Source organism: Natrix helvetica, assembly GCF_964273705.1.
Source record: "Natrix helvetica genome assembly, chromosome: 4".
In the NCBI taxonomy this organism is placed as follows: Eukaryota; Metazoa; Chordata; class Lepidosauria; order Squamata; family Natricidae; genus Natrix; species Natrix helvetica.
The window spans coordinates 75,801,057-75,813,627 of record NC_138550.1 but is presented as its reverse complement, the minus strand read 5'-3'; the positions used below and the strand labels follow the sequence as shown (position 1 = coordinate 75,813,627).

Genomic DNA, 12,571 nt, shown 5'->3' with positions numbered 1-12,571 from the left:
CTGCAAATTTGATGAGTTCCCCATTTATTCCCTCATCCAAATCATTGATGAAGATGTTGAAGAGTACTGGGCCTAAAATAGAGCCTTGGGGTACTCCACTGCATACTTCCCTCCATGTAGATGCAGTTCCATTGAGGACTACACGTTGAGTGCGGTTGGTCAGCCAGTTACGAATCCATCTGGTGGTGATGCTGTCTAACCCACATTCTTCTACTTTATCTAGTAGTAGGTTATGGTCTACCTTATCAAAAGCCTTACTGAAGTCCAAGTAAACTATATCGACGGCATTCCTCTGGTCCACTAATTTTGTCACATTATCAAAGAATGCAATAAGATTAGTCTGGCATGATCTGTTTTTGACAAATCCATGTTGGCTTTTGGCTATTAGAACAGTGATTAAAATAAAATCTAGATTGCAAAATAATTTAGCAAAATAATTCAGGGTTTTGTTATTATTTTGTATAGAAGTTGACAAAAATTTCTTTTAAATCTAATGTGTGTGGATTTCAGAAAGAGAAACTGCACTTGAAGATGGAAACTGAAAACAGATGCAAAGTAAATTATGGAGATTTTTAGAATTTTTGGCCAAAGAAATAGATTAGGTTAACACTCAACCAAAATCTAATCTCAACCTCACCCCACCCCGAAAGCAAACAATTGGAAGAGACTTTCTTTATTTCAAGATAACCATATATTTTTTTTAGCACCATAAAATGATTTTGTTAGACAGTGTCCAAATAAACATACGTATGTATATTCTACAGAAAGGATCCCAAAGACTTGTTCTCGAGGACTCCTTAGGATCATGTGAAGGGTTTGAGCCAGCTTGTAAAAATCTCAAAAACACACTATCTTGACATAACTGCTTGGAAATTTCCATCTAGAGTTTGCCATGTTTTATGGAAGGAAAGTATAAACTAACTCCTGGAATTCATGGAATTAGTTTCATGCTGCTTTGGATACTAGCTTTAGACTGCAAGTAAGTGACAATGCATTCCTCAGTGTGTTTATTCAGAAGTAAGTAACCCTGAATTTAATAAAATCTGGTTTCTGGCATATGCAAGCAGAAAGACAAACTTTGCAACTACTTTTTTCTCTCCTAGCAAATGGAGTACATGGTGAAAGGCAACTGAGCAGCATAATAAAATCTTACATTCGTAAGAGAATTTAATTCAAGTTGCAAACCAATGGGTTTTAATTGTTCATGCATTAGCTAGAAAATATATTGCTTCTCTCTCTTTTTATTTAAAATATTTTTTCAATATTGTTTGTTAAATTGGATTAAATCAATTTGCCCTGTGACACTCCTCCTCTGCTTTACACAAAAGTAATTGGCCCTTGTAAATGCCATGCATGGTAATCTAAATGCATGATGAGTCTGGAAAAAAATCAGTAGTTTGCTATTTATTTCAATAGAGGATGGTAAAAATAAATTGTAAGCTCTCATGTTTTCTTATTTTCAGGAAACAGAGGACCATGTCGCATTCCTGATAACAGTTCCCACCGCTCTGGCAATTTTCTTTGCCATATTTATCCTTGCCTGCGTAGAACCATTATTCAAAAAGTTCCTACGTGCTTTCTCTGTGGTTGTCTGGGTATGCCTTGTTGCCATGGGATATCTCTTCATGTGGTTTGGAGGAATAATCTGTCCATGGGACCAGGTAGGCTTTGATTTTTTTGTTTTTATACAAAACATTTCTATTGGTTTGAAGGAATATTTGATTGTATTAGAACCTAGACAACCCATGATCTATTGGGAGATCCTTCCAGAGATATTTCCTTACCAGATTCCTCAATGTCTTCAACAGTGAAAGAGCTTCTAATGTACTAGCCTGACTGGAAAAGTTGAGATACATTCAAAGATGTATCTAACTATGTATATATTGCTAAAACTCTTGTTACGACCTACAACTGGGTGAAAAGGTGCATGATAGGGTAACATTTTTTGAATCTCAAGTGGGCTAATTTACAGAATGCATGCGTAATCTGGGACCTATTATTCCTGAGAAAATGTAGTTTGTGAAAGTTGTGTCTGCTTCAGTATTATTGGACTGCTGCTTTAGTCTGTGATCTTTGTTTTCAACATTCTGTGACAGTTTCCCAGCCAATCACACAGATTAACAGAGTTGGAAGGAACCTTATAAATTATCTAGTCCAATCCCCCGCTTAAGCAGGAGACCCTACACCAAACGGCATTCCAATCTGTTCTTGAAAGTCTCAAGTGATGAAGTCCCCACAACATCCGAAGGCAAACTGTTCCATTGGTTGATTGTCAACACAATCCCTTGTTCCTTCTCACATCTAACAACAGCCACTAACCTGCGTGCTAAAAAGAGAAAGGGGAAAGAAGAAACCTGTGCCACCATGCTGCGTGTCTTCCCTGACCCTTGCAGCATGCCGTGCACCATCGCTGATTGCTATGGCATCTCTCACTCATTCCTATGACCTCCATTCATTTTCTTGCACTACTCTCTCTGTGCCCTAATTGACTCATATAGCACCTCTTACATATCCCATAGCTCACATACCCTTCTTGACCCATGCAAATTGACCCATTTCTCTGTTCACTATTCAACCTGCACAGCACCTTTTATGCACTCCCAAGCACACTTTCCAACATACACTGCCCACCAGCACTCTCCCAGGAAGTGCAGCATCTCTGATACACACCCATAACCAACCCACAGCACCTCTCATGACTCCCTGGGTACCATTGCTTACACACATCTCCATACACCCCCTTGTTCTCTTCCTTACCTGATAGCAACAAAAAATCTGCTTGCTGGCCTTGTAACTTCCCGCTGGGTTCCCCACTGATTTCCTTCCAGGGAAAGAGGGAGGAAGGGAGGGGAACGGAAGGGAAGGAAGGAAGAAAAGAAGGAAGGAAGGATTTCTGATATTCCCTGCCAGTTTCCCACAAGGAAACTCAATGGGGAAGCTGGGAGGAAGTTGGAAGCCACTCCTACTTCCACTGTTTATTTTTTATTTTGTTGCTTATCTTGGTCATTAGGTAAGGAAATATCTTTGAAACGATGACCAAATAAGGCACCTGCTAGCTAGTATACTACTAAATAACCATAGCCTTTAACTTGGCGAAACAGTGCATTTATAGGGCAACAATTTTTGACCAAAGTGCCTCAAATGGTCTAACTATGTCCAAAATCTAAAACAAATGACTGCCAAATTCAAATTTTGCAAATTTTATAAAACATGTTATGACATTAAAAACTACCATAAAATAGTTTATGACATAGTTCAAAATGTAATAAAGCAATTTCTGTGCTGATATTTGATATGTTACACAGTTCAACATGTTTTTTCCCAAGGCAGATATACCTCTGTGAATATATCTTTTCCAATGACTTTTTCAATGAAGGCGTTACACAGAGGTTCTTTACAACATGTTCTGTTTTATGACATAAACTGTTTTATGATAATGTTTATGTCATAACATGACATTTGAGGCAATTTTGTTCAAAAATTATGCCTAAGATGCACTGTTTTGCCCAGTTAAAGGTTTTGAAAACAAGAGTTTTGGCTGTACATAGATATAGATGTTGGGAGAGGAGTGGATTGAGAAAGTTAACAAGTTAAGACTCCTCATGACTGAATAGGAAAAACTTCCATTGTCAAGAGCTGAAAACAGTCACTATTTTTGTTGACTGATAGAAATGTCAAGTTAAGGATGTAGTTTGATGTGTAATAGCTTTTCTTTCAGATCAGCTGATTAACTAATAAGGTCATTCCATAATCAGGAAAATCAGCTGCCTATGCTATATACAACAAACTGTTTTATTATTTCAAAATAGAAGTAGCTTAAATTTAGAAAATCTGAAAAAATGAGAATTTACTTGAATTCCCTTAGATTTACTTGAATTATTATTTTTAATTTAGTAAATAACATGGGATGATTTTAAGAACAATTTTAAAAAGACATATGGCCTCAAATTGCAAAAGAATTACATAAAAATATTCAGTTGAGAACTATGCAGGAAATTTAAAATGGAAATTTTCTTTTCCCCTTCTCTTAGAATACTATGTCTTAAAGTAGCTACAAGAAAGATTATAGGATTGGACTAAAATGAAGGTGTGTCATATAGCAAGGCAATAGCTTGTAGCTCTTTCCTGCAGCTGCTCATCTATTCCTCAAGTGCTTGAGCAGTAGCTAGAGGACTGCGTTGAATGACACAAATTGTGGCACCTGAGGCTGAGAGGGAAGAAATTTAACACTATTACACTTCCCTAAATTTTGATCAAACCCATCATAAAGTATACTTTATCTAGGGAGAGTAAATTTTAAATGACGAAGTGTTACGTGACAGAGAGAAAGAAACAATTGTACTTTCATGTTGGGCATCTGAAGATACTATTGAAAGCAGTGCTCAGATCAAAGTATGTCCTGTGGCATGTATAGCAAAATAACTTCTGAGGAAATAGCATTTTTGGAATTCAATGGAATGTTTGAAAAGGGCTTTTAAGCAACCACCAAATAATTTGTTACCATCAGCAGGAATTTGTGCTGCCAGCCAGGCAGTAAGGACTGTCTGTCTCTTACTTCATTTCAGTAACTCATTAGAATAAGGATGCATTAGTGGATTAAAAATGAAATGCATCCGGTTTTAAAGAATTGAACTGAAACTCTAAGAAAGGTCCAGAGTGAGGAAATGTCTTATTTTGACCAGTGTTAATACAGAAGTTGTCAGTTTTGAGGCTGATTAGTGACATTGCCAAGCCTTTGACCTTTCTCAGATATCATTTATTTTATGTACGGATATTAAAGAAATCAAATACATTGCCTTTTAGATTTTGTGAATTATCCCACAAAATAACTATTCTTTTCTTAAGGTATAAATACTTTCATTGATAATGATAATAATTTATTTATTTATTTTTTGCCATTCATTGTAGCTCTGTAACAGCTTTAGTTATACAGGATATATTGATTTTTTTTGTATTCAAATACAAAACTAGAAATGTGATGGATTTTGAAATGTCTTCAGAGTGGCTTATCTGGCATTTACCCCATTTTTCGATGACCCTAAGAAAAGTTTTTTTTAAAAATTGTTCAGTTGTTGAGTTTATTATTGCCAATTAACTGTTGTTTGTATTGATTATCTTGAGTATTTTTATTGCTAGAACGTTATCATGTGGTCTTGGCTTTCTACTAAGCCATGTAGGACTGTTGGCCTTCAAACTCCCCCCCCCCTCTCTTTTTCTCTGTGTGTGTGTGTTTGTGTGTGTGTGTGTGTGTGTGTCTGTGTGTGTGTGTCCAACATTTGCTGTGGTACAAAGATGGACTTCAAAAGAGATGAGCCACTAAATACATTATCTTTCATTTCCCATGTACTTCAGTTCCAAATCAATAATATTTTAATGATCAGTTCATGGGAGATGTTATATTAGAATCTTTCAGCCCTCCATCTATAAAGTGAATTTATTTGTATAAAAGAGAGCATTCAGTAATCAGCACTTCTGTTTGAAATGGTATAGCCCAGAAATAAATTAATTACCTTAGACTGAGCTAGTGCTATAAGCCGTAACATGTTTTTTTTAATGTCTCTAATATGTAATTCATTTTGCTCTGCATTAATTAAACTCAATTGATAGAAGTCTTAGCCCTTAAAATAGTAATCCTATTTGTTTTGATTGGGAAAGAATGCTCTAGTACAGTGATGGCAAACCTTTTTTCCTTCAAGTGCTGAAAGCCCTATCACACATACGTGCCCACACTGGTAATTAAATACCCCCTGCAGCCTGCACGTTGTGCGCACCTGCACCCCCCACTGCCCGCTGCGCATGCACACATGACTTTCTTGAAGCCTGGGGAGGGGAAAAATGGCCTCCCCCCGGGCCCTCTGGAAGTTGGAAACAGCATGGTTGCCGACTTCCGGTGGGCCTGTTTTTCACCCTCCCCAGGCTCCAGAGGCTTTCCTGGAGCCTGGGAGGGTGAAAACAGCCTCCTCTACCTCCTGGAGGCCCCCTGGAGGCCAGAAACAACCAATTTTCTAACTTCCGGTCGGCCCAGTAGATCCATTTTTCACCCTCTTCCTGAAGCTTGGGGAGGGTAAAAATCAGCCCAAGGGGCCCAACGGAAGTTCATTTCTGAACTTCAGGTAGGTCCATTGGGCCCATTTTTCACTATCCACAAGTTTTCCTGAAGCCTGGGGTGGGCAAAAATGGCCTCCCCATGCCCTCCGGAAGGCTGCTCTAGTACATACACACTGTGTGTGTGTGTGTGTGTGTGTGTGTGTGTGTGTGCAATCAATTTGTACATACACAATAGGAAGGGAAGAGCTAAACTCTTTTTCTTTTTCTTAATGGTGTACATTTGTTTGTTGATTTAGGTTGAAAAAATTATAATGCGGTGTTTTGTATCCTATCAGCAATAATGGTAGCTGTGAATAATAGTGGGTTTCTGTATGGCTAGGATTCACAACTGGTGGTTCATGGGTTTTACTCAATGACCACATTTGATCCTTGTTAGATTTCCGGCTTTTCTTGATTTTTTGGTCCATCAACCAAAGACATCCCAAACAACTTAAGGCTATTTTAATTTGTTCACAGAGCTTTATGATGCGTGAGATAGTGTGAAAATTAAGTTGACAATACAAAAGATTTTCCAAATGGACGTCCTGCTTTTTATTTTAAAATCTATTGTAAATTCCATTTCACTAAAGAATCATGCAGATTAATGGAATAATGGAATTGTACAAAATATTAACTTTAAAAACTATATTAAATTTTGCACTTTATACAGTTCTCAGTCCAGGGCATATTGCCAGTTATGTTTTTGTCAATTTCAAGAAGCAGTTAAACAATTCATGTGGCATTCCTTCTTTATGTTATCATTTTCTGATCCCCCTTTTTTTTAGAAAAAAACCTTCACCATCTTGATATCCTTCAGATATTAGCCATCATCTCAAAGAAACCAGGATAGATAAGGCTGCATTAGATTGTAAACTGGAAGGTTGGTATTAAGAGAGCTAGTATAGAAAAGTGGTTAAGGCATCGAGCTAGAAATCAGGAAACTGAGCTGGGCCAGACACTGGACCAGTCACTGCCTCTTGGCCCTAGGAAGGAGGCAATTGTTATCCTCGTCGCCAGTGTTAGATAGGGCAATGAGAAGGCAGACTCAAGTTTAATGCAACAACAGCTCTTTATTACAACAGCCAAGTCTGTGCAATCCAGCAGCAGTTAGATCTGACAGCTCTCCTTTTATAGGGAGCTGTCAGACCTCTTAACCAATCAGATTGAACCTCTGTCCCCGCCTAAACAGAGGACTGGAGTGGAAACCACAGTAGCCTGTGTTAATATCTAACAGCAATGGCAAACTACTTCCAAAAAGTTGCCTCCAAAACCCTTCAGGGAGTAGTCCAGGCAGTCAGTTACTAGGCATAAACACTGACTCAAAGGCTTTAAAAGAAAGTTAGGTACTTTTGTACATCTGTAACCATTGTGATGTGCTTAGTATGCCTGTAAGGAATCTTAGAACACTTGTGTGATTGGATGTATATATTGGAGGTCTGTAAAAAAAAATCTAAGTAATTCTTTGAAGTGTGCTTGCGTTTGTATACTATACCAAATGTTACTGCTGTTAATTTTAAAAATAATGGAATACCGTGGTAGTTTCTGAGATTTCAAGGTAAGATGCCATAGTTAGTCCTCAACATACAGCTGGTTGTTTAATGACTATTCACAGTTACAGAAGCTATGGAATAGGTGCTTTACATCCATAAAGTACTTCTGACTGTTGTAAACCATTGCACATTGCCACACCCCAGTCACTTGGCAATCTGTTAGCATTTACAACCAGTTCCCAAGTGCCCTGTGATTATGTGAACACCATTTGTAATCTTCTTTGCCAACTTTCCCAGAAAGGCGATGGGGAAGCTGACAGGGAAGGTTACAAGTGGACGGGAGGTGTTGGATTTGAGATTCATTCTCTCAGTGTGCCAAGGGATTTCTGCTCCTCTCCGTGCAGGGTGGGGAAATTGTCCCATACACTGGAGGAACAGATCTCAAATCTCGCAAAAATGCTAGTGAAGTCCAGCATTCTGAGCCTTCCAAAACATTGGCATTTGTTAGAATTCTCCCCTCCAAGTACCAGTATTCTGAAAGGCTAGTAATGGTGGCGTTCTTTTTCCCTTCTGTAGGGGAGGGAAAAGTGCTAGTGAACACCAGCATTCTGAAAGGCTCAGAATGATGGCATTCATTAGTATTTTCCTCTCTGGAGAGGAGTGGAAAAAACAAGCAAAATCAGTGTAATATGCCTTTCAGAATCAGAGCATTCACTAGCATTTTCACCAGATTTGAAGTGTGTTCCTCCAGCAAACTGAGGGATTTCCCTTGCTAGTGAAAGCCATCATTCTCGCAATTGTTTCTCCCCCCCCCCATGGCGTGGGTTGAGGGTTCAGGCCTAGGGGGAGGTGGGAGGTCAGGACTTTCTCCCCAGTGCTGTTGTGGCCCACCAGATTTGGACAATGAGGAGGTTGGAGAGGAACATGGGCCAGTCCTGGAGTCTGAGGAAGGCTCAGATGAGGGCTCTGCGTCAGAGGCAGAGAGAGGACCAAGGCCATCTGGTAGTTATTTGCTGCCTTCGGAGTCTGACATCAGTGAGGCAGAAGAACAACGGGAACCTGTCCCCAGTGTGCGCATAGGCAGAGCTGCCAGAAAGCAAGAATAATTAAGAAAACAGGGTCGATTTGGGAGTATGGCTTGGAGATGATTGGCCCCTCTCATAAGACATAAACGAGGAGCAAACGCCACACGAGATTTTTGCAGGAAGCAATTAGTTCATCTGGTCAGGTCAAGCTTTGAAAAGTTCTGTTTGACTCTAAGTTTGGCCTTGCTCTGCATTTGGCAATTAGGTCTCTGGCAGCATTCCCAGAGAGATAAGATGGGTGTTTAGCAACATTACCCTGAAAAACTGTGGCAACTCGAGCAGACATCTGTCGGAACCTTCACAGAATGTTTGTGAAGCCTTGCGGACTGTTAATGACCATAATTTACAGCCATATATATAAATAAAAGAGGGTTTGGGGGACTAAGATTGTGATTTATACTTTCTCTGCAAGCCTGCGTCAGAACAAGTGCTTGCTTCTCGTTGCCTATCTTGTATTCACTTAAAATGTCTCACCAATGCCGTCCAACATCTTCTCTTGAGGTATCTCCAATATCTCTATCAGGATTTCAGATATTATTTGTGGCAAATTTTCTCCCTTTGCCATAAATCATTTCAGAGCTGCACCACAATGCACACGTCACAGCCTTCCCTGGAAGTTAAGCCACTGTAACATAGCCCAGTTCAAAGCTACCATGATCCAGGAAGCTTCAACTGCCCCAGTGTAGCCCAGGTGCGAGGCACAAAGCTTCTTTGCCCCATAAAAAAACAAATGCTTAGGAAGCCCAGTATAATGATGACAGCAGACATAGACATGTTGGCTATTTATAAATGCAGGAGTTTTCCTTTCTGTTGCTTCCTTAAAAGGACCTTGTTAAAAAAAATTGTGTGCTTCAATTTTAACTCCATCTTTAGTCTACCAACCAGGGTATTTTTCCCCATGCAAAATACACACCTACCCCTATCCCCTTCTCTTTACTGATCTAGGCTTTGTTTAGGTTCAAAGAAAACAATAGGGAAGGTGCCAGGAAAGCAATGAGTCATCAAGTATCTGCTGCTCTTAGTATCCTGAATTTTATTTGAATAAAACTGGTTTTGAAAGACCAGAGAAAAATGTGGCTTCAATGGAATTAAGCTGTTGGTGAGCAAAATATCTTAGCTTGTTGAATGTGTTTTCTAATTACAATGGCATGTTGATTAAGGAGAAGGATCTGAACTTAAATTTTCACTCTTTGAGGGCACAAATTACTCTTACTCTTTGTTCATTTGAGAAGCTTTAAAAATTACTGTTACGAACCAGCAATTTAAATAAATGGTTTTTCCAGTTTGAAGAACTTTTCTTTGCTAGAAAATGTTATGGGGCATTAGAGATTTATATATTAAGAAATTTCCAAACACATTGGTATTGATTAGTCAAGTTGAGATCCAATGAACAGATGCTGTGATATTGAATAATTCAGAGGAAACTCTTCTAGACTTGCTTGGCAGATATCTAAATGGAGCCTCTCTTCTTATTTGCAGAATTTTAATAATTTGCTGTCCTGAACATGAATCAAGATACATAAATATGACCACTCCATAATGTTTCCTCAGATAGCTTTATGGGCATGAATGGTAAATCTACCTATTTAAATTCTACTTTTTCAGGATCATTAAATATTTTTGTTGTTTTTTATATGCTAATAAATAAATAAAGTAGTTCTACTACTAGTTATATAAACTACTTGAATGGTAAAGTTTATTCACACAATACCTTGAGTTTTGCAATAGTTCATTTATTTATAGAGAAGCCCATTTCTTTTTCTTTGGTGGCTGAAATTTATCATCCACCCCATTGGCAGAACCTTTTCATACATAACAAAACCAAATCTGGGTTTGCTCTTAGGTAAATTTTGGCAGTAAAAATTGATAGTTAAAAAAGGGATTCGAACATTAAGGATTCTATTGTTGTATACCAGTTTCAGGCAATTGATATCTGTTTCTAATAGCAATAATTTTGGAAAAGTGATAGAAAAGAGCTGGTGTTTTCTATTGTAGGAACCAAATAAATTCTTTTGTATTGCATGTGTTTGCACAGACAGTCACAGAAAAACTGGAATATTTTTGAATCATCCAGAAGATGCAGCTGCTTCAGTGTTTGAAGGAGTACATTATACTTGCATAACATATTTTGTGAAGGTCTCCTTTTGAATGCTTTGCACAGCCCTCTGTTTAGAATGCTTTACTATGATATGTGGTCCGTGTATTCTGTGATTCTGAATAGGTATTCTCTTCTCCTATATACATTCTGATAAAACAAGTTTGAAATGCAACTCTATTTTTTAAAAAAATAGCTTAGAGGGTGTAAACTGACAACCAAACTAAGATTTGCAATAAAAGAAAGGAATTTTGCTTGCAGGAAGCAGGACATCCAAACTGAAATAATTATTTGCTAACAGCTATTCCTTATTGCTCCCTTCAAAGCTATCTTTGAAGCTTCAAAGCTATTTTATGGCTCAATGCATTGTGGGGGTTAAGATACTAGACTGGCACCAGGAAGACCCAGGTCTCTCATTATGGAAGTGTCTATGGAGATTCTCAGTCATTTAGGTCATGGTTGTCCCAAAGGTGCTTTTTCAAGAGGCAACTGGACCTTTTTGTTTTTCCTTGAAGACATTTTGCTTCTTGTCCAAGAAGCTTCTTCAGCTCTGTCTGTATCATGGGGAAATGAAAAAGCATCTCATCATGGAAGTTCTGCCAGTGACTTTGGAACCATCACTGGCAATTACTGGCAAATCCACTTAAGTTGCAGTTTTTGTTGAGGAGAATATGGGAGAAAGAACTTTGCCTTGAGCTTCTGGAGGAAAGGCAGAATATGCAGTTTATATTTAATAAATATCTGGAGATCCTCTTCTACTCCAAGCTCCTGCTCCATCTAGTTTGCCACTAGGGCCTCTTCCTGGATCAAGAGGCCCTTCAGACTATCATTCATCTCCTAGTCATCTCTCGGTCTCAACTACTGCAATGGGCTTCAAAAGCTTCAAGAGATCCAACATTCACTGGTATAGACAGTTGTGGGCATACTTCTGTAAGCTCCCATGATACCTCTGCTTTGCAAGTGGCACTCATTGCCAGTTTGATTCTGGAACCAATTCAAGGTGTTGATCGTCACCTCAAAAGTCCTACATGGCATAGGGGCAGATTATTTGATAGAGCACCTATATCTCATGTTTTCTACCTCGCCAGAACATATTACCAGAATTGGTGGACATTGGATTCCTCCAATTAAATAATACCATCTATTAGGAACCAGGAAGTGGGCCTTCTCTACCATTGTGCTTGATCTCTGGAATGAAAGTTTCCTTGATATCTGTGGAGTTCCCATCCTTTTGGTGCTTCATAAGGCTTTGGAGATCTTATTGTTCTCCCAGACCTTGGGTTGAGATAAATGGAGCATCTTGTTGAACATGTTTTGATCTGTATTTTTATATAGAACAACCTAATCTCACCTTGTTTTGTTCGTATTAGGTTTTTATAATTTATTATGTTAGGAGCTGTCCAGAGTCCATTCGTTATCAGATAGTGCCAGAATTGAATTAAAATAAATAAATATAAAAAGGGTCTAGATTCCTTTGAAAGAAAAGATGGCATGAGTTACAAATAATTAGTAAACAAAAATACTAAATGATGCATATATGGAAAGGGGTTTAGCAGTAACTGGGTTGGTGTTCCTCATAAGAATGGAATAATTTTCCTCCTAGTTCAGAGCAGTGGTGGGATTCAATTTTTTTTACTACCAGTTCTATGGGTGTTGCTTGATGGGCATGGTGTGGCTTGGGGGCGTGGCGTGGCTTGATGGGCATGGCAGAGGAAGGATACTGTAAAATCTCTATTCCCTCTCCACTACAGGGGAAGGTTACTGCAAAATTCCCATTTCCTCCTAATCTGCTGAGACTCGGGAGGCAGAGAATA

At 38.6% G+C, this 12,571-nt stretch overlaps 1 protein-coding gene across 2 annotated transcripts in view; it reads left to right on the top strand.

Moving 5' to 3' along the window:
- Positions 1 to 12,571, top strand: part of ADCY2 (adenylate cyclase 2) — a 164,175-nt gene that overhangs the window by 16,573 nt on the left and 135,031 nt on the right. For both annotated transcript variants that reach the window (XM_081951530.1, XM_081951529.1), the window contains exon 2: positions 1,464 to 1,661. In XM_081951530.1, coding sequence (XP_081807656.1) covers positions 1,464 to 1,661 — 198 coding nt within the window. The remainder of the gene's footprint in view (positions 1 to 1,463; positions 1,662 to 12,571) is intronic.